Here is a 20712-nt window from a genome sequence, read left to right on the forward strand (position 1 = left end):
AAGAACTCCAGTCAGAATGCAGAAAGGCTACTGTAAAGCACACAGGTGGAAACAGCAAAGTCTGGGACTGTTTTTTAAATATGGCACAAATGTCCATGTATTTTTGGGGGCCACTGTATATACATAGCAGTTAAAGAGAATTGCTCACTGATGCTAAGTGACTATTTTTGCTGTCCTGTCTACTTAAAGAAGGAGAACCACAACAAATGATGGATATTTCAACAAGAGTCAAGATGCCACGCAATTCATTTAGTGAAATTCAGGCAACGTTTAAAACCCACTGAGATCTTGTGGGGCTACATAGGAAAATGTGTGGAAAAAAAAAAATCCAGTGACTATGGATTATGCATTATGGACTATGGTCCTGTGGACAGCAGTGAAGAATGTTTGGGAAGCTTTAACTGGATCTTCCAGCAGGACAATGATCCAAAGCACACCTCAAAATTAACACAAATATGGCTCACTGACCACAGAATTAAGGTTTTGCTTTGGCAACCCCAGTTGATTGACCTTAACCCCTTAGAAAACCTGTGGGATGAGCTCCACATCTGAATCTGAAGGACTTGGAGAGATTCTATACGGAGGAATGCCATGTGTTGAATAACATGTAAGATACTAATGCATATTACAAACAGCTGTACTGTAAAAAAATCTACTACTTACAGTAGAATAGGTTGTATGTAAAGGAAAACGTGCACAAAGTCATATTTATGAAAGAATTTATTCAGCTACATTCATCAAGTATAAGTGGTTATAGGCGATTTGACAACAGCAAGACATACAGAAGATAAAATGCGTGTAAAACACGATACATATTTATAGCATGATTGTGTCCACAATGAAAAAAGGATAAAATAATGGACACTATAACTACGCAGAAACCAAAGAATAATATGTCAAGTTTAATGATTTCAAACTCTGTATTTTACCATCTGTATTCAAAGTCATGGTGTTCCATAAAATAAATCCAACATGAAGTAAACATACACAACATATATCAATTAATAAACTGACAACACAAAGTGTGACGACAAATCAGTATTACTCATTAATGACACATATGACTGTAACATCAAGAAAAAACTAATAATGATGTGTGGAAATAACATGTTTTCCAGGCAAAAGAAGAAAAAGACCACCCAGTTAAAACTCTAGCATCTGTTGCAGTGTGAGGGTGTAACAGGGCTCATGGCATGGGTAACTACCCATCTATGAAGGCACCTTTAATGCTAAGAAACACATTTTGTAGTGACATAAAGTTGCCACAATAAAACTTTGTATCTCCACAATGGTAACTTTTTCATTTTTTCATCGTCATTTTGGCACATTTCTTTTGGTCTAATTATCATGAAACCCATTGTAAAGGGCAAAGCTGGCATTTTCAAATAAAAAATACCAAAAAAAGAAAATCTCAAAAACGGAGACATAAAGTTTTGCTTTGAAAGTGATTACATGCTGCCTTCTAGACGACATCTTTTTCAGGGACATCCATGTTATTTCAACATGACAACATCTCCTCTATTTTGGAAATGAGGTTTGTATGTATATATATGTTTATATACATGGAGTGGGACAGGATGCTTAGAAACCCACTGTAAAACAATTGTGCTGGTGTCCACAGACATGGGCAGTTCACTTTGCAATGAAAGTGATATTTACAATTAAACAAAATTAATATTTTGAGTTGTATGCTGTTCTGAGTAATATATATCTTAAAAATTCAGAATTCACTCATTTGTGTATGAAATGACTTTGTGCTCTAATTGCATCATTGGGAGTGCCAGGCCTATGAAAGGTGTCCAAGGATGCCTTCATTTGTTTTGTCCCAGAGGCTACTGAGCGAGAGTCTGCTAAGAGCCCACTGTGTGATAGGTTTAGAAGCATTGTTACTCTTGTTGTCATTTAGCCAGTCCTACACACAGGAGTCATGTGTAAGTGGATTCCTGTTGTAAAGAGCCATTTTCAAATAAAAACTCTAAAACTGTTGAGTATTGTTGAGTAAAATTGTATATAAAGAATGATATTGTTAATTTTTTGAGCAGGTTTACAGCAAATATAGTTATAAGATTAATTTCACTCTCTTTAAGGCTTAAGGCCCACTGAAGCTAGTCAAAGACAGGCATCCATGACTTTCGCCAATTTGAGAAAAACAGTTCAGCCAGCCATTGTGTCATATGCACAAAAGGGAACGATAGGAAAAGAGAGAAGAACATGCAAGTAGTGAGAGGTGACATCTACCAAAGATCTAGCCATTTGAGAAAGACGGGGAAAAAACTCAAAGGCAACACAGAGCATCAGTGAAAACGGTTTGCCAGACAGGAAGTACACTTTCAGAAGAGGTAAAGGCTTGAGAAAGTACAGCTCAGTATGGCAGATAGTGGATATTACTCTGATCATACATATTCTCAGTTTAAGACAGATCAATCAATCGATCAGTCATGCCTATTAATGGATAACGTATTGCAAGTTAATGAATTAAGTTACAAGATTACAAATACAAGAAAGAAGAAAGATCAATGGAACATTGTTCTTGAATGTTTCAGTTGTTTTTAAACTCTGAAGGTTCTCTAAACATCCCTAATTGTCACTTAATAATGTAACATACATGTGATGAAGTCTGAGGAAAAAAAGAAACAAATTCTGAGAAAAACAACCTGTTATTTCTACAGATAAACACCAACATGAATGAGAACAAAGGTACTAAACCAAAGCATTCTCATTGAACTATGATAATATGATATCACAACACATAACAGGTCATTTTGCAGATGCATTTATATATTAACATTAATCTTAACATTAATATTATCACTGTTGGGACAGAACCTCATAACTGTAGAAGAGTAAAGAATAAAATAATAATAATAATAATAATAATAATGTATCTTTAATGTAAGTTAATGTAAAAATATTTTATTCTATGTAATTGTGGACTATTTCTATTGGTTCATCATACAAAAAAAAATCATACAGTGTAAAAGAAAAATGACAGTCAAAATGTAGATCTTTCTTTCGTCTATGTAATTTGTCTTTCTGTATCTTGAGTTGTCATCTTCAAAGTTTACCAGGTCATTTACTGTGGAAATCGATAAAGTACAGACATGTAAGTGATTGAAGTCTCACCAAGATGAAAGAACAGGATGTAATTGTCAGCAGAATGGAAAAAAAACAGCAGCACAGATGAAAAAAAGCAGGATGTTTTGTCACCTTTTTAATGGGGGAAGGTTTGAGGCCTAGAAAACACAAGCTAGTGCAAGGAAAACACACACACACACACACACACACACACAAAAAGCCCATAGAAGGCAAACTAATAATACTGTTATCTTCTGCGATGCGGGCACTGGGGCTGATGACGCCTGTGAGGGACCTTATAAGGTGAATAGTGCTGAGAAGACTGTAGAAAAACACAAGAGTAAAAATATAGATTACAAGATTATTTATAATATTTGGATGTTATGACCTTTAAATAGTGTTGCTGATGTGGCCTACGTCTTGATCCAACTCTCTTACTTTTTTATGTGGCTCTGATTAAAAAAAAAAGAGGGCAAAAAAAGTGCCAGACTAAAGAAAACAATGGAATAAATCCATAATGTCTTTATCATCAAAGCATGTCTCTTTCACCCCCACACCATCAAGTTCAGCAGCTGCTAACCAACAAGCCATGTCTTGCTCAAGACTGCAAGAATTTATTTATCCTACCCACTCTCTTGTATGAAAATAGAGACAACATTAATTATGGGGCAGTTAGGTCGACTTGTATCATAATAAATGCAATAAACTAAACTTTACTCCACCTCTGCTTCTTTATGATTTATGTCTACAAATGATATTTACTCATACATATGTATTTCTCAGTGATTTTCTGAGTGAAAATAAGTCAACACATCCTCTACAGCGAACAAACTTGGCAAAAATATGAACTGTACCTTTGCACAGGCCACATGCATATGTATTTTTTCTCCAATGTGTCGAATTTAGTAAATGAACAGCAATTGTGTATTAAGCTGTGCAGTAGTGTGTTCACTGTAGAGGATGTATTCACTTATTTATTAAGAAAATCAACAAAACAGATAATTTGACCACTTAAAAACTTTTGCATACAGCTGTATATACACAGGACATTCAGGAGAAACACTATATATATATAGTGCTGGGGGTGGCGGTGTTTGTAGGGGGAGCACTGATGCCTGAAACTCATCTATCAAAAATATATTGTGTAGTTCATAAATCCAGAGTACTATAAACTGGTCTGACCTGTATTGATATCATGTTATAAAATCCACAAATAAACAGATCTCTGTTTGTCTGAGATCAGCTAGGGTAGTGGAAGTGAAAACAAGCAAGAGCAAGAGCTATGACCTATGCTTGAATCAGCTTATTTCAGTTCTCAATGGCTCCCTTATTTTATAAAAAACATCATTTCTTTTGTAATTAGCAACTGCCAAGTGACGCAAACAATAAAATCACTTCTGCAGTCAGCATTCCAATGTGCTCACTGCATGCAGGCTAGCTTGGTTACTGCTTATTCATGGAAGAGTAATGTCAAAACTAATTTAATCCGGGACGTGTTCCCACCATTTTTCTTCACAGTACAAAATAATGGCATAGGCCTACATTTTGGTGTGCTGCATTTGAGAGGTCAACCCTAGCCCTAACCCCAGAAGTTATAACTTGTTGGTCTTGGTTGTGAACATGGTAAAATCTCATGTAGTCTTACCTGCCGGAACTTCCATATTAGCAGACCAATGCAAATAATGAACATTGTGACAGTAATGAGCACGCTGATCACGAAGAGAAGGTGATGAACCATACGCCGTTTATTGCATTCCTCTTCTGGGTCTCCATCTGAGGTATAGAACAAGCCGCCTTATTCACACATACTTCAGCAGATCTACTAATATACACATACTGACCTCTCACATACACTTCTGAGAGCTTATCTGTAACCACCAGCGCAGACTTAAGCTCATTTCTAGCCATGTCATGACTTTTACTGACAGTAAAAAAGTTAACTGGGCAAAGCAGCAGGCGTTAGTATAACAGCAGCTTTTTTCTTCTGTATATTTTTATTATGAGAAATGCAGAGAAAGGAACTCAAACTGCTTTAGAAACTAATACAGGAAGAGCTGTGGTGAAAAGTATTGCTCAGTGACTCACATTACTTCCAGTGTATGACCTATATGATGCTTTTTGAACAAGTACTTCTGCTTGAATCTGCAGTACTTGTTAGAGTTCTGACGTGTCATACATATATGTGAGTGAGGTGAGATGTGTTATGAATCAATTCATTGCACATTGAAGTACAACAATGAAATTATTGGCATTCATATTATGCATCGCAGTTCGTTTATTCAACACTTTTTCATAGGTCAGGACACTCTGATTAAACATACTCAGATGCACGAGGCTGAAGTTGGCTTCCTATTTGGATTCTCCGTTCTCTGAATGTTGTCTGTAACATTTCTTTGGATGCCATTTCTGTTTTGATTATTAATTAATCAATAACATGCAATTAATCTTTGGATCTCAGTGCATCTGATGGGTAGTTTCTCCAAGAATGTAGTTAACTAAGCATTCACTTAGCCACTTGGTGTAAGAAGCAACTTCCATAAATCTACATGAAGCTGTTGGGATTAGCCGAACTAGCAGTTTAGCCAGTTACACTGTAGAAACATTAATCAACTGTGATCATTTGTCAAGCTGTCTGACTCTACCTGGTAATATACAAACTTTCATCACATCGCTAGAATCTCTAGCTACTCAAAAAAATGGAGTAAACTTTGTTCAGGAAGGTTTTGGTCATCTCTGCTTTATCTCATTGTCACCAGCTCTGGCGCTGTCTTGGTTAAAATTAAGTGGAGTCGGGGAGTCGAGAGCAGAGTCAAGAGTCGGTGTCATGCATCACTTTCACTGACTGCAGGAGACGCAATTGCTGTGTCTGCAGCTGTGCCCTTTTCATTACATAGTGCGCTATTTTGGGATTCCGCCATTTTTACTGGGTGCCGAAAACCTAGTGCAGAGAATTCAGTGCTCTTAAACAATCCCACAATGCACCGCAATACCTCACTTCAGACCTGTTACAATCTAAGTAAGCTCTTCTCACGTGTGCAGTCAAACTCAGCGGTTATATAGGACTGGTGGCCTGACGTTTACAGTGTTACAGAATCTGCTGTCGCACAGTAACAAGCAAACCTGTATGATATGGTGACCAAAATTGTTTACTACCGTAATGAATGCTGTTCCCTATAATAGTGTTTTATATTGTAATCCAGATTTTTAAATAGGTGTTGTGATTAGGGAACCATTTTGGACATGGAGAATGTTTTTCTTCTCCCTGACTTGTGAGGCATCTTGGAATAAAAAAATAAAAGTGAGTTTATGCAGCAAAAAAAAATCAGTATACAGCGCATATGACTGAATACACAACTGCTCACTGCCCAACACCGCAAAAAAAAACAAAAAAAAACAAAAACAAAAACATTCTCATCCTGTTGGGTTATTCTAATATTTCTAGCTCATTGGTGGTGGAGTGACACGGTAATCAGTTTTTTTTTAGTCATGGTTAAAGGTTCATTAGTCAACATATTTTAACCACTTAAATGTCCAGTGCCTACCCGTAGGCCCAAAGTTTTGTTACATGCTTCTATACCTAGAATAACTCAGCTGGTTTGTGTTGAAGTTCCTGTAGACACTAAGTAATAAGCCTTAGTGTGTAATACACCTGGGATTTTAAGGGGTTAATATTATGCAACCTTCAAATGGTTTAAGATTGCAAGTACATAACGTTTACAGATAGACTGTGCTTTAAAGTACTTGAGACTGTAATTGTGCTGAACAAATGGCGGCGGTGAAAATCACCATAAGAGTAAAATCAAATATGAAAAACTGATTTCAGTGCTTTATATACAATAATAATTTATCTAGTGTTGATTCTAATACAAATTCCATTTCAAACCATTCATCAAAAGGTATTTTTATATTTTTTCTTCAATATTTCAGGAATTCTTTGAACAGGAAGTGAACGGTAAATAATATACTGCAAATATATATTTATGTCCATATATTTGATCTCCACTTTTGAAATATGATGAATTCTGGTCTATCAATAACACCACTTGTCTCCGTAATTTTAGAAACTTCCACAGCTCTGTTCATCATTCTGGAAACATTAACATTTCTATTTTTTATTCACAGCTTTCCTGCTAATTATTAATAAGTACTTCTAACTAATAATTAATTCCATATTTACATTTTATTTTGTGTGTTTATGGTGAAACTATGAAACCGTACCTCTCACGATGATGACTGTCTCACTGGCTTGCCCGTAGCTGATTTGTACGCCTGTACCCCCAATAAACACCCATTCGCAGTAGTACCCATCTGTGTCCTCAATTTGCAGCTGAGATAGACTCAGGGTGAAGTCACAGCACTTGCCACTGACTGACAGACGATGTTCAAAACCGAAGCTGAAGGTCTTAGTATAGTCAGGTATACTTAGATACAGCAGCTCTCGTGGCTTGGAGTAGCGCTGTTTCAGATACAGCCCAGAAGGTTTGAGTGTGGTGGAGCAGAGCAGCTCGGCCGTGGAGTTGAGCTTAGACAGGATGATGGCCGCCGGGCTCTGGAGGAGTGTAGGCAATTCTGGAGAGAGGGAGGGGGAGAGAGACACAGGACAGGGAGAAAGTGAGCGAGGGAGGAAAGAGAGAGAGAAGTGGAGAGAGAGTGAGCAAGGAGAGAGAGATGGGCAGAGGAAACATGACCTTGACTTTGTCAGAATCAAAGCAAAAACACTGGAAAACTTTCAGGTTGAAGAAAGGAGGCACTATATTCAGCATTTATTGACTAAATAAAAACAGCTGTGGGTGGTGAATGGAATATGCAAGGAAAACCCTCAGAACACCTGCCCTGAAATCAGTGATTCACTCTTCAGAGAAAACTGCACAGAACCCCACATCAACACCCAAAACAAAAAGAACGGAAGACAAGTTGATTAAAGATGCAGAAATGAGTCAGAAGAGTCTCGATTCCATGATTTATGGACAGATAATACTGTGCTAAACCTACTTCAAAAAGCCGTTCAGAAATATGCTACCTTCAGGGGCCTTTTCTGAACTTCTGGAAACCTAAGTGCTGCACTACATCCACTTAAATGGTTTGTTAATTTTGACTGTGATTTAGTCAATGATACATACATTCTAAGGTAAACACAACAAAACTAATAATTAATGACAGGAGAGAATAAGATATGATTCTTATAACAAAATTCTCTTAAGATACAAACAACTAAACTGTCAATATAAAGAAAATGAATTCCATGTGGCATGTGCATCATTTCTGCTTTACTGAGTGTTTATTTATTAGGTAACATTATTTGGAGTGGTCCTGTGTAGATGATTAATAAACGCTGAATAGATTATCAGTAACACATCAACAACAAATCAGTGAAGTAGCAGCAGTGAAGCCTCTGAATACATTGAAGGTGTATATCTTGTAGGTGTTCTGTTAATACATTAATTACATTAAGTAGATGTGTTGTTAATATGTTACTTCCACTATGCAAAACCAAATCGTACCCAACTTTAAGCAAAACCTAACCCTAACTCTGGCCTTAGTTCTAACCCTAACCTTAACCTCAACCCAAAACCTAACCCACCTCGTTTGTTTTTGAGAGGACCTCTCAAAATGAAGTGTCACTAAGTGACTGCTTATAATAAGTAACGGTCTGTATCTGGTAAATATCAGAAGGAATCAGATAAGAACCAAGTCATAGGTACATTTCGGTAAACAACAAACCCAATTATGACCTAAATCTCACCTTTTCCTTTAATACCATGAGCTGTATAGAGCTGTATAGCTATATACAGCTAAACATGTTTGACTTCAGGGTGTTTACTGCCTTAGCACTGAGAACAGCAAGTCTAATTCAAACCTGTTGCAGTTTTTGTCATCTGGCACTCCACGACTTTCTGTTTGCATTACTATTTTTTAATTGCGTATTGCCCTTCACCCTTGGCCAAAGTCTGCCAGTGAGTAACATTTTACATCAGTGGAATTTGGCCTCAGGCCTGGGACTCCTTGTACTGCACACTTTAGCACTCTCCCCTTATGCAGCTGTGCATGATAAAATAAAAAATCATGCAGTGCAGGGTAATCCAGGACCAGAACTATCTAACCACTGTTTTCAGTACAAAGAAGGCTACACCATTAATAAAGACAACATATTTTTCAGAGGTCTCCTGGAAAATCTTGTCTTTATGTGGCGACATATTTTATGTGGCATTAAAAAAGCACTCTCAAGAGGAAATGAGATTCAGTCAGCCCATAGCTAAAAATAAAGTGCTCAAGAATTTAAGTCATGTTTGTTCTAATGGTCTGTGCATAAAGTTGCATATTTGTATGTGGCTCACCTGTTTTGGCTGAAAGTGAAGGAGTACAGCAAAAGGCCAAGAAGAGCCAGAAAAGTGTCAGAAACATCCTGCTGCAGCTGCGCTGAAGCTGTTCACAACACTACTCTGCAGCCTCCTCATCTAGATGGTGTCATATATAAAGGACAGAACTTCCTCCATCACTTCTCTCTGACAGGAAATGTGGTTTCCACGTTACTGACTTTCTGCTGACGGTCTTCAACATGTCTTGATCAAAGTGTCTGATGTGATGGCGAGAGCTGCGCAGCTGATTACCTGAAAATGTTTTGTCTGTTTCCTGTCAATTCTCCACACTCTGTTAAACACCCACTAATTCAGTTTTGTTCATTTATTTCGGCAAAGCGCAAGTTTCATGTACATCAGAGCAGTACGTGAAACTTGTGCACTGAGAGCAGCATCGCCATGTTTACAACTGGACGGGAAATCCAGAAGTCAATAAAATTCAAACGTGGTAGGTTAGTTTATTTTCAGTTTACTGTGTGCATCAGTAAACTCCAGTAAACACCAACATGTATAACATAACAAAAAGTAGTAATGTATAAAACAGAAAAATAATAAAGATGCCTAACTTAAATCAATACCCTAGACTTTAAAGTGACATAAGTGTAGATACAAAATGTATAATTTTGTGCAGATTTGTGCAGTTTTCTGGCCTTACAAATACAAATACTTTTGATATAAATCGAAAGAACAAAAATCACATGATTATTTTATGCTTTATGAGTTGGATCTCTTGTATTCATTGCCCTATTGAGGTACAAAATTTTTCAAATTAAGTTTTTATTTTTTATTTTTTATTTTCAGAAGTGATTTAAAATCTTGATTCCATCTTTTCCTATGTTATCTCAATACATGTTCTGCTTAATTTTTAATGTTTTGAAAAATACATAAAATATACATGAAGTCAATCTAACTGTTATTGAATGCATATCAACTAATCACAAATGACTCATGAATAATCACTAAAAAATAAGAAACTATACTTCATTTGCATTATAATATGTTACATATACAGTCACATTGATTTTTCGTCATCTACGGGGAACATAAATATGGGATTTTTCAGCTAATTGTAGTGCAAATTGCTGTTTATTTGCTGAATTTAACATATTAGGAGAAAAAGATAAATATAAAATATGCCACAGCTTTTGCATAGGCTGTGTTTAATGTTTTATTTTTCCCAATATGTTAAACTGAGTAAATGAACAGTGATTTCATATCTAAATGTGCAGAAGTGTTTTCTGAAAAGGATGTGTAAACTTATTTTCACTTACAGAATCATGTAATTTGAGAAGTGGCACCCAAACTTGGTGACACTTTATTTTGAGTGGTCCTGAATTACGTTTTGGTTGAGGTGGGGGTTAGGATTAAGATTAGGTTAAGATTAGGGCCAGGTTGAGGGTTGGTTATAGTTAAGATTAAGGTAAGGTTGGGTAGGTTTAGGTTACGCTTAGTGGAAGTAACATAGAAAGTTGGCTTCATGTAGCATAACAATACGGCTGCTTAATGTAACTAACGTATCAACAACACATCCTCAAGATATTTGCCTTAATGTATTCCGATGCTTTGAGATGTTGTTTATGTGTTACTGATACTCTCTTGAGAGTTTATTAATCATCTATGAAGGACCACTCAAAATGGTGTTACCCCAAACTTTTGCATACAACTGTAAATTACAGACAGTGCACATTATGAGTGGTAACTAGTTTCCATGGTTCAGTATCTTCAGTTCAGCATTCTAGTGAAGACACACACACATACATATTCAAGTATGTTTTTAGAAAGCATTTTTCTAACTACTGTAAGTAGTAGCACTATATTTTTTTGGACTACAAATGAGAAGGAACTGAGAGTTGAGGTCTGGGCAGTATGCAGGTTCTTTCACAACAGACTCTCAAAACGTCTGCCTTATGGGGCCACCGTCATATGGTTGGCAAATGGTATGCAAAAACAATACAGCCGCTGAAGTTGCTGCAGTGGTTTTGGAAAGCAGCAATGAAGATAACAGAGCATTGTGATATGAAACATGTAAATATCATGTTATATGCAAGAACCTTTAAAGATGTATTAAAGAAGATATGCAGGATTAACCCCAAAGGGTTAATATTTTGCATACAACTGTAGAATGCGTGTCCACATACTTTTGGTCATGTAGTGACTGTGTGCGGTAGATGCTAAAATATGCTTTTAGTTGAGCATCACAACAATATGTGGGGATTAAAGCCTATTATAAATCTAAGAACAATATTTCTCACATTTTTCTTGATGAACCTGTAAAGACACTGTTCACACTTGGTAATTGTGCACATTTGGATTTTATAGAAAACTTACAGAAAAGCACAACAAGCATAGTTACTTAGCACATGCTCATCATTTTCAGCACCACAGCTGGCCATATCACCTTCTGGTGGGCCTACAAACAAATCACAGATGACTTGAACCAAGTTATTTGATACAGGTACTTGGAACTCCAGAGGTCCTGTGTGGAAATGGGAAATGAGAGAACCTCCAAGAAAGAACAACCATCTCAGCAGTACTCCACCAATCAGGACTTCATAGTAGAGTGGCCAGAGGGAATCCACTTCTCAGTAAAAAGCACATGACAGCTTATTTAAAGTTTGTCTAGTCTAGGAAAGTTCTGTTACCAGCAGCATCAGCATGACAGTGTTTGTGTGGCTGCTGTTGTCAGTCACAGATCACTATAAGGTTTTCAGTTTTTCATTGATGACATCTAAATGTAGCATAAGAGCACCTAAAGTACCCTCAGAATCCTAAACTCATAATTCAATGTTCTGGTGGAACAAACCCTTTGGCCTGAATGCCAAGCATTCATCTGGAGGATGAGGCACTGCTCAAAACTCTGGCCAATTCCAACCCCACAGTGAAGCATGGTGGTGGCAGCATAAAGTAATTGGGATGTCAGCAGCAAGAACTAGGATTGAGGGTTAATAGGATTGAGTAAAAGATAAACAGACCAAGTTACAGGAGAATCCTTGTGGAAAAACAGCTCATCAGCACCCATGACTGCAGATTAGGCAGAAGAAACACACAGCCAAGACAATGCAGGAGTGCCATTGGGGATGGGTTTGTAAAGATCCCTGAGTGGCTGAGCCAGAGCTTGCACTTGAACCTGAATTAACATTTCTGGAGAGACCTAAAAATAGCAGTACCCATCCAACCTGACTGTGAAGAGGAATGTGAGAAAATCCCCAAATCCAGGAATGCCAAGCTTGTAGAATCACACCCAAGAAGACGCTTCAACATAGTACCAAATAGAGATGTGGACTCGAGTCAGATTTGAATTATGAATGACTTGAGACTCGACTCGATAAAAAAGACTTGCCCATCGACTTTGCCTTTAACACCAGAGACTTGGACTTTGACTCGAATTTATAACACAGAAAGACTCACAACCCAAAGTGAAAGAAACATGGAAAGGCATCTGGCAGCAGATGTGGATTTTGACAGTCAGCTACTTTTCATGTGAATGGATTCCAGCATTCCAGAACTGCATCACATGTAAATTTGATTTACAGCAACAGCATCAAGTATCTGTTACAATGCTAATGCCTGGCCTATTTTATTTGGGAGACAAGTAAAGTATGAGAATTCAAGTTTGCCTCCGTAAGCTAGAAACTTAATATATAACACAAGCTTAATATATAACAATGCACTATTAACATGCTATTATTAAAAGACTGAGTTGCTGCCACCATCATTTTTGGTGTTGAAATGGCATTAAATGTTGAAGAATACAAACTTGCATGATCAGATTCGAATACAAGACTTGCCTGTACTGACTTCAGAGTTAATTTGAGACTTCACTGTCTTGACTTGGGACCTGACTTGGGACTCAAGTGGCAGACTTGAGGTTTGTTTGTTACTTGCTACTTGTGACTTGTTCACAACTCTGGGGCCAAATAAAGAGTCTGAACACTTGTGTAAATGTAATATTTCCATTCTTTATGTTTAATCAATGAAACCTTGAGGAAACATTTTAATGCTTTTGTACTATAGAGATTTCTTTTGCAGATGTTACAATGTTAGTGTTAAAAATAAGGAAAAGGCAAAGGGGTCTGAATGTGTTCTGAAAGCACTGTATGTTAACAGGCAAAATAGGTCGATTTACAACTACGAAGTTAGTGTGGAAAAAAAATGACAATGCTCAGCACTGACACGATTAAAATGTGATTTCAATCTTTTAATAGTTTGAAAGTAACTTAAAACAAGCTTTTGTCCAACAATCTCTTACTCAATGATCACAAATGATCAGTAATACAACGTTTCATGGAAATTAGATAGAAAAAGCGGAAGAAATACATTACATATGTATACACATTTGCTATATATATGCAAAATATTTTACAAAACAAACAAGAAACCTGACCAGTGTTTATTTGTTCTATAAAACCAATTGTTTCAGTTTTCACCTCCTCGTTTACTGTTCCTCTCAGCTTGACTGACAGATTGACACCAGTAAGACAGCTTGTCACAGTATCCATGATGATATGTTTTGTTTCTTGGGATTAAGATCTGGAATCTGAAATTTGAACACGCTCTCTGTTTGGAAAGCTGCAGTTACTTCTCATTTTTTTATATACATAACCAATGGAAGCAACAAGGGCTATGGTAGAAGGAATGGCCACAAAAATTACAGCCACTTTATGATTATGAGAATATTCTCCTGTGCGAGTGTTAGGGTGGTGATTAGTTCCAGTCTTGTTTTCTGGAAAAAAAAAAAAATCATTAGTCTAAAGCATGAATATGAAAATATGCAAATCAGAATACAGTGGCCAGATCATTTCTGTTTGTGAAGATTATGTACTTTCATATGTGTAAGTGCATCCACTACCAGTGGTATGAACAGTGGTGACAGCAGGAGGTAACTTTTTTACATTTTTTGCATGATTCAGTCACTGAAATGCACACAAAGTCATTCACAGTGGTTTAATTATGAAACACTTCATTCTAGAGAAACAGATTCTAATTTCTTTAGGTGGTAGGAATCAGGGATCAAAATGTCTACAACGCAAATGTAGTCATCTTATTTACTATCAAAAATACGGACCCCCTCTGGTGACATCATGTATAAATAAAAATAATGCGTGCCCACAACTTAGTAAGGCGTGGGAATGGGATGATTAAGTCGTGGCCATGACTTAGTAAGGCGTGGGAAAGAGATCCTAATGCGTGGCTACAACTTAGTACGGCGTGGGAACGAGATCCTAATGCATGGCCACAACTTAGTAAGGCATGATCTCATTCTCATGCCTTACTAAGTTGTGGCCACCACTTGATTATCTCATTCCCACACCTTACTAAGTCATGGCCATGCATTAGGAACTCGTTCCCATGCGTTAATAATGCATTATTTTTATTAATCTGGGATGTCACCAGCCAGGCTCTGTACAAAAAGAGATTTTATATATATTTTGATAATGGTAAAATAGTAGTATATCTGAAAAGAAGTTTTCTTTGAGGATTGTTTCGCCTCACAGCAACCTGTATGTACCTCTCTGCCATGAATTAAGTAAAAAAAATTAACCCAAACCTTATCTCAGAACTATTGTAAAATCATGTGGGTTAGGTCTTTATCCTGAGTATTTGCCCTGCAGCTATTGGTTCATCTGTAAAGGGTTATATTTGTGCCTATAATGAGGACCAAAGACTTTCTGTGGCCAACCCATACAAGTAGCTGTTTGTGCCCTTTGTAAGGACAAAAAAAAAAAACACAAGAAAATGTGCAACGATGTCATGTAAGAGTTTTCTGTGAAGTAACTTTTAGAGTTAATAAATCAACCAACATATTTCCTAAATTTGTTCTAGAGAAAAATCTTAAGAAAAAGTCCATGTCAGATTCATAACATGTTCTTTAACTGCAGAACTGTTCACACCATTGTGCTCTTGAGGGTGTGTAGTTTCTCTTCTTACCTAAGAACAAATTTCAAATAAGAAAACATTGGTGAATATCAGAATCTTCATGAAAACTGCGCCAGTGGGTTTTAAGAAGAAATTTCTTTATAAGAACGGTTGGTGAATGAGGCCCATTAAAAGCTTCAGACATCTGGTTCCTGTCACAGCCATTGTAAACAATTTTGACTTTGCAAGTTTCTCTAGAATGGAGTGTTTCTCATCAAATCACTCTGGATGACTTTGTTCATGTTATAATGATTTAATTATACAGAAATATTGAAAAAAGGGTGAAATTCCTCGTTTAGCATACAGGTAAATGTGGTGCAAGTATATTTCTGATCAAACATTAGGCCTTTTTATGCATTTGCTTCCTGTTTTTGCTTTTCATCATAATTAATGCTGTGTCTCGTGAAATGCATTCTACGTCCTTTAAATTCTGCTCTTAATATTTTTCATAAGTTATTAAAGCCAGTAAAATTTCTTTGTGGATTGAGTCAGTTTGAGATTAATTTAACAGTGTACACTGCAGTTATGTAGAAGTACGTAACTTATGGACTGATAAAGGAAAAGTACCTGATATGATCACGCTGAAGTGCTTTGTAAGAGGACCACTCTTCAGCTGCACCCAAAATGTATACGTTCCATTATGTTCCATGGATGAATTCTGAATTGGGTAATAAAACTGAAGCTGACCAGTACTATTGCCATGTTTCAGTGTTTTGTTGTCCTTCTTCCATTTATATTTGGTAGAGTTGCAGTCTTTACACCCAACTGTGCAGGTTAGATTTAATGGTTGCCCAACAGTCGTTTTTATGTCAGGACAGTTCAGCGGAATGTCTGAAGAAGTAATAACAAATGAAGTCAGTGGGTAAATTGTAATAGATTACTAAACACATACATGCACACAAACACTTGCACATACCAAATGGTGTGGTTTCATTTTAACTCATGAGTTGGTGTGTCAGATGCCAAAGTAGAGCGTAACTCTTTCATGTCTGATGTGAATCTGAAATTTTAATTTTCTGTGTTTCATGTTTTCTGTGAAGTAACTTTTAGATATCTGGAAAAAAAGTTTTCTTTGAGGACTATTTTGTCTCAAAACACCCTGCATGTATCTCCTCACCTTTACTGAATAATAAAAAAAGAAATAAATTTTAGGCCAAAACTTTATCTCAGAACTATGGCAAAACAATGTATAAGGCATCAGGCAGCATATTCATATGCATGTCACGTAAGAGTTTCTGTGAAGTAACTTTTAGAGTCATTAAACGCTTCAGACGTCTGGTTCCTATCACCACCACTGTGAACCATTCTGACTTTGCACGTTTCTCTATAATGGAGCATTTCACATCAAATCACTCTGAATGACTTTGTTTACATCATAATGATTTAATTATACAGAAACATTTAAAAATTGGTGGAATTTCCCTTTAAGAATAAAGTGAATGTCGTGCATGCATGTGCCTGATCTGACACTCACCAGTCACAAGTATTTGATTTCTGCTTATTTATTTATTTATTTATTTATTTAACACATAGCTTCTAAATGTGCCATTTGACCACAGATAAAACTCTTGATATGTACAAAAACGACATTTTTTATCCTTCTTAGTTGAATTGTGATATTTTGACAGTTAATGACACCACAAATGTTTTATTACTGTATTCTACAAAACCATTTTATTCTATGTAATCTTTCTTTCTGTGGATAATTTGCTATGAGTTACACTTGTGATGCTATCATATAAATAAAATTTTAGAAATGAATTTAACAGTGTGCACTGCAGTTGTGTAGAAGTATGTAACATATAGACTGATAAAAGAAAATTACCTAATAAGAGCACGCTGAAGTTCTTTGTAAGAGGACCACTCTTCAGCTGCACCCAAAATGTATACGTTCCATTATGCTCCATGGATGCATTCTGAATTGGGTAATAAAACTGAAGCTGACCAGTACTATTGCCATGTTTCAGTGTTTTGTTGTCCTTCTTCCATTTATATTTGGTAGAGTTGCAGTCTTTACACCCTGTGTTCACACACTTCATAACTGTGCAGGTTAGATTTAATGGTTGCCCAACAGTCGTTTTTATGTCAGGACAGTCCAGCATATTGTCTGAAAAAGTAATAACAAATGAAGTCAGTGAATAAATTGTAATAGTTTACTAAACACATACTTGCACACAAACACTTGCACATACCTAAATGGTGTGGTTTCATTTTAACTCATGAGTTGGTGTGTCAGATGCCAAAGTAGAGTGCAACTCTTTCCTGTCTGAAGTGAATCTGAAATTTTAATTTTCTGTGTTTCATGTTTTCTGTGAAGTAACTTTTAGAGTCATTAAACGCTTCAGGCGTCTGGTTCCTATTCTGACTTTGGAAGTTTCTCTAGAATGGAGCATTTTACATCAAATTACTCCGAATGACTTTGTTGTATCATGAATCAGTGTACTCATGAATCAGTGTGTCAGGTGTTAATAGAGAGTGTAACTTTAACCTTTTCATGTCTAATCTGAAATCTGAAATTTTTAATTTTGTGTAGTCCACATGTTTATATGTTCTAAAGTTTAGCCAACATATCCTCAGGAACACCAATCTTAAGAAATGTTTTAAAGGGATTAAAACACATGGCTACAAAAAATAGGCTTTGGTCACCAGGAAATAATGGGCCTCATTCATCGACTTTTCTGAGGAAGAAATTTCTTCTTAAAACCTGCTTACGCAGTTTTCACAGAGATTCTGACATTCACGTGTTTGGGATTTATTCTTAGGTAAGAGCAGAATCTACACACGCTCAAGAGCACAATTGTGAGCAAAGTGAAAAATTCTGCAGTTTATGAACACGTCATGAATCTGACACAAACTTTTACATAGGATCTTTCTCAAGAGCAAGTTTAAGAAAAAACTGACATTGGTGAATGAGGCCCATGTTTTACAAAAAGCAGTTAAAATATTTAAAATCAAGAGATGTTTATAATTTCTCTAAAATCAAATAATTTCTGGAAGCAAATGATTGCGATCAATGAGCTCAAAACACATAGATCAAAGGCAAATGTAGTGTCTGTTTCTTAATCTGCTGAGAAAAAGCAAAAGGATCTCTTAGATGTTCATCCAAAGTATAACCATAAAATTATTTAATTACTTTAGACCAGTTAAAACAAAGCCTGCGGCATTTTCCTTATCATACTTAATGTTGTTTTTGGACATGGTTGGATAATGTAAGTGAACTGATTTTCCTTACTTTCACAGAAACAGGGTGTGATGAGAAGTACTTGAATCAGGTGAAGCAGGTACCATTTGTCCATGGCCTCTTTCGCTCTGGAATTGCATTTGAACATCTCATCAGATAAGAGTGCAAGACATGAAAGTGAAACCAAATACAAAGTGTATACCAAGCGGTTTATGATTGTCATGTTACCTTACGTCATGTAAGGGGGGGATTCCAACTGGATTCTACCTGGCTCCGCCCACATACACCACCCTTGCACATCTGCATGTGGTCTAGACACCATTCATTCCTTTTTACATACCACTTTGTTTGGTTTAGTTGTGTGTGGGGTCTGTGTTGTATTCTGAGAACTGGGCTGTGTTTTTTCTTATTGTTTCCCTGTTTTGACCCTTGCCTTGTCTTTCTGGTTTTCCAACCTGGATCTAACTCTTCTTTTGCCTGCATGAGTTTTAAACCCTGAATGTTGTGACTTTCAGTGTTGGACAGCTCCAAATAAAGTAATTTTGCACTTGCAACTGACCTACATGCCTCCAACATCACAACTATTTACTAATTTCTTTAAAAGATATTTAAAATCAGCACTACACATTCTTTAATTAAAAAAAAATCTATAAATGACACAGGTGACGTTTCCTACTAATTCATTTAAACACAAACATAGGTTTTTTTTTATAGCGACATTGACAAGCACAAACTAATTTAAATTTTCCATCAACACTTTTGTTACAATTTAAAGGGTGAATTCCACCTAATTTTCAGCCTAATTAAATTATTATGATGTAAACAGCTTAATTCAGAGTAGTTTGTTGTGAAATGCACAATTCTAGGGATACTGACATAACCAGACATGCCTCAAAAACCTACCTAACATATTATGACATGAAATGTTTGAGTATGCTGCCTGACGTTGTTTTATGACAGATTTGAGATCACGTTTTGGGCTAAAATGTATTTCTTGAACTCATTCATGCTTTTCTTTTTGTATATGTTAAATCTGGGTAATGCCACCAGAAAACACATACATTTTCATAGCTATACTGATGACACAATTATGCACTTCCATTCCTTCTGAGAATCAAGTCTCTGACAGGCTTAGCAGTTTTCTGAAATCAGTAAGAGTAATTTATATTTTTGTTGTAAATTAATGAATAAAGGGCATGCAATTGTATTTGAAAGGAAAACATGACATTTTTACACAATGTAACAAATACACATGCTCAACCACAAAGCTACAAACCACAAAGCACTCTTTCAAAGCAGTCTCTCTGGAGGATGTCACTGAAAACATCCAATGTTAGCAGTGCTCAGAATGCAGCTTGAGCTAAAAATAGTTCAATCTGCAGAGAGAGAGAGATAAAAGAAAGAAAGAAAGAAAGAAAGAAAGAAAGAAAGAAAGAAAGAAAGAAAGAAAGAAAGAAAGAAAGAAAGAAAGAGAACTTACAGTGAGGAGTAAACGGGACATCCACAGTGATGGTTAGGAAGTTCTTCAGCCTGATACTTTCACTTTGAAATTTTAATACTGTGTCAAGCAACTCCCACTGGAATAAAGATCCCCTCCAGCTCCCTTCTCCCATCTTCAGTTGCACAGTGTTGCATCACAACATTAGTTTCATCATGACGTACTGTGTTCTGACTACGAATAATTCCACGGTGTTCAGGTTATAGTTGTATTTCCAGTGTAAAGTGGTCCTCAGAAGTCCTTCTGTCCTGCAGCCTGGTGCTTTCATTCAGAAAAGAAGGTGTTCTGCTGACATTTAACACAATCTCAGGCAACACCCACCAGAGAGGGGGAATAAAAATAGTAGGGGTGGGAGGATAAACATCCATTCTTTCCCTGCACTGTGTTGTACTGAAAGTCATACATAAAAAATGTTCTGTTACATCGAGAAGCAAGATCAAAAAATAAACAAGTGGCTGGGTTTAAGATAAAAAAACAGGAAAATCTTCTTACATATAGAAAAGTCTTCTTTACAAAGTGTACATTGCTACTTGCACAAATACAACAATATTAGAAGATGAGTTGCCAGATAGACCTTTCTGGACATTATATTAATGTATATAACAATACAGAGCACTGCTGCTATAAATATGCATGGAGTCTTTTAATTTAATTTACATGCAGAACATTCATTTTCTGAAGCTAAA

General features: G+C 36.4%; 1 protein-coding gene and 1 gene segment (V, D, J or C); both read right to left on the reverse strand.

Moving 5' to 3' along the window:
• Nucleotides 1-1097: 1097 nt before the first annotated feature.
• Nucleotides 1098-9544, reverse strand: LOC118809111. The segment is given in 4 exon segments: nucleotides 1098-3397; nucleotides 4721-4848; nucleotides 7294-7644; nucleotides 9411-9544. Coding segments are annotated over 4 exon segments (621 nt in total).
• Nucleotides 9545-13636: 4092 nt separating this feature from the next.
• LOC118808815 lies at nucleotides 13637-20383 on the reverse strand. Of its 2 annotated transcripts, XM_036571690.1 has the most exons (5): nucleotides 20009-20383; nucleotides 18580-18656; nucleotides 17173-17454; nucleotides 15915-16178; nucleotides 13637-14154 (listed from the first exon to the last, which is right to left on the reverse strand). In XM_036571690.1, the coding sequence occupies exons 2-5, from the start codon at nucleotides 18641-18643 to the stop codon at nucleotides 13955-13957; spliced, it is 810 nt and encodes a 269-aa protein (XP_036427583.1). In that variant the 5' UTR covers nucleotides 18644-18656; nucleotides 20009-20383; the 3' UTR covers nucleotides 13637-13954. The 2 variants fall into 2 exon arrangements, with proteins under 2 accessions (XP_036427583.1, XP_036427582.1); XM_036571689.1 differs by lacking the exon at nucleotides 20009-20383 and having other exon boundaries at nucleotides 18580-18723.
• Nucleotides 20384-20712: the final 329 nt, after the last annotated feature.

Source organism: Colossoma macropomum, unplaced genomic scaffold (genome assembly GCF_904425465.1).
Source record: "Colossoma macropomum unplaced genomic scaffold, Colossoma_macropomum, whole genome shotgun sequence".
Classification (NCBI taxonomy): domain Eukaryota; kingdom Metazoa; phylum Chordata; class Actinopteri; order Characiformes; family Serrasalmidae; genus Colossoma; species Colossoma macropomum.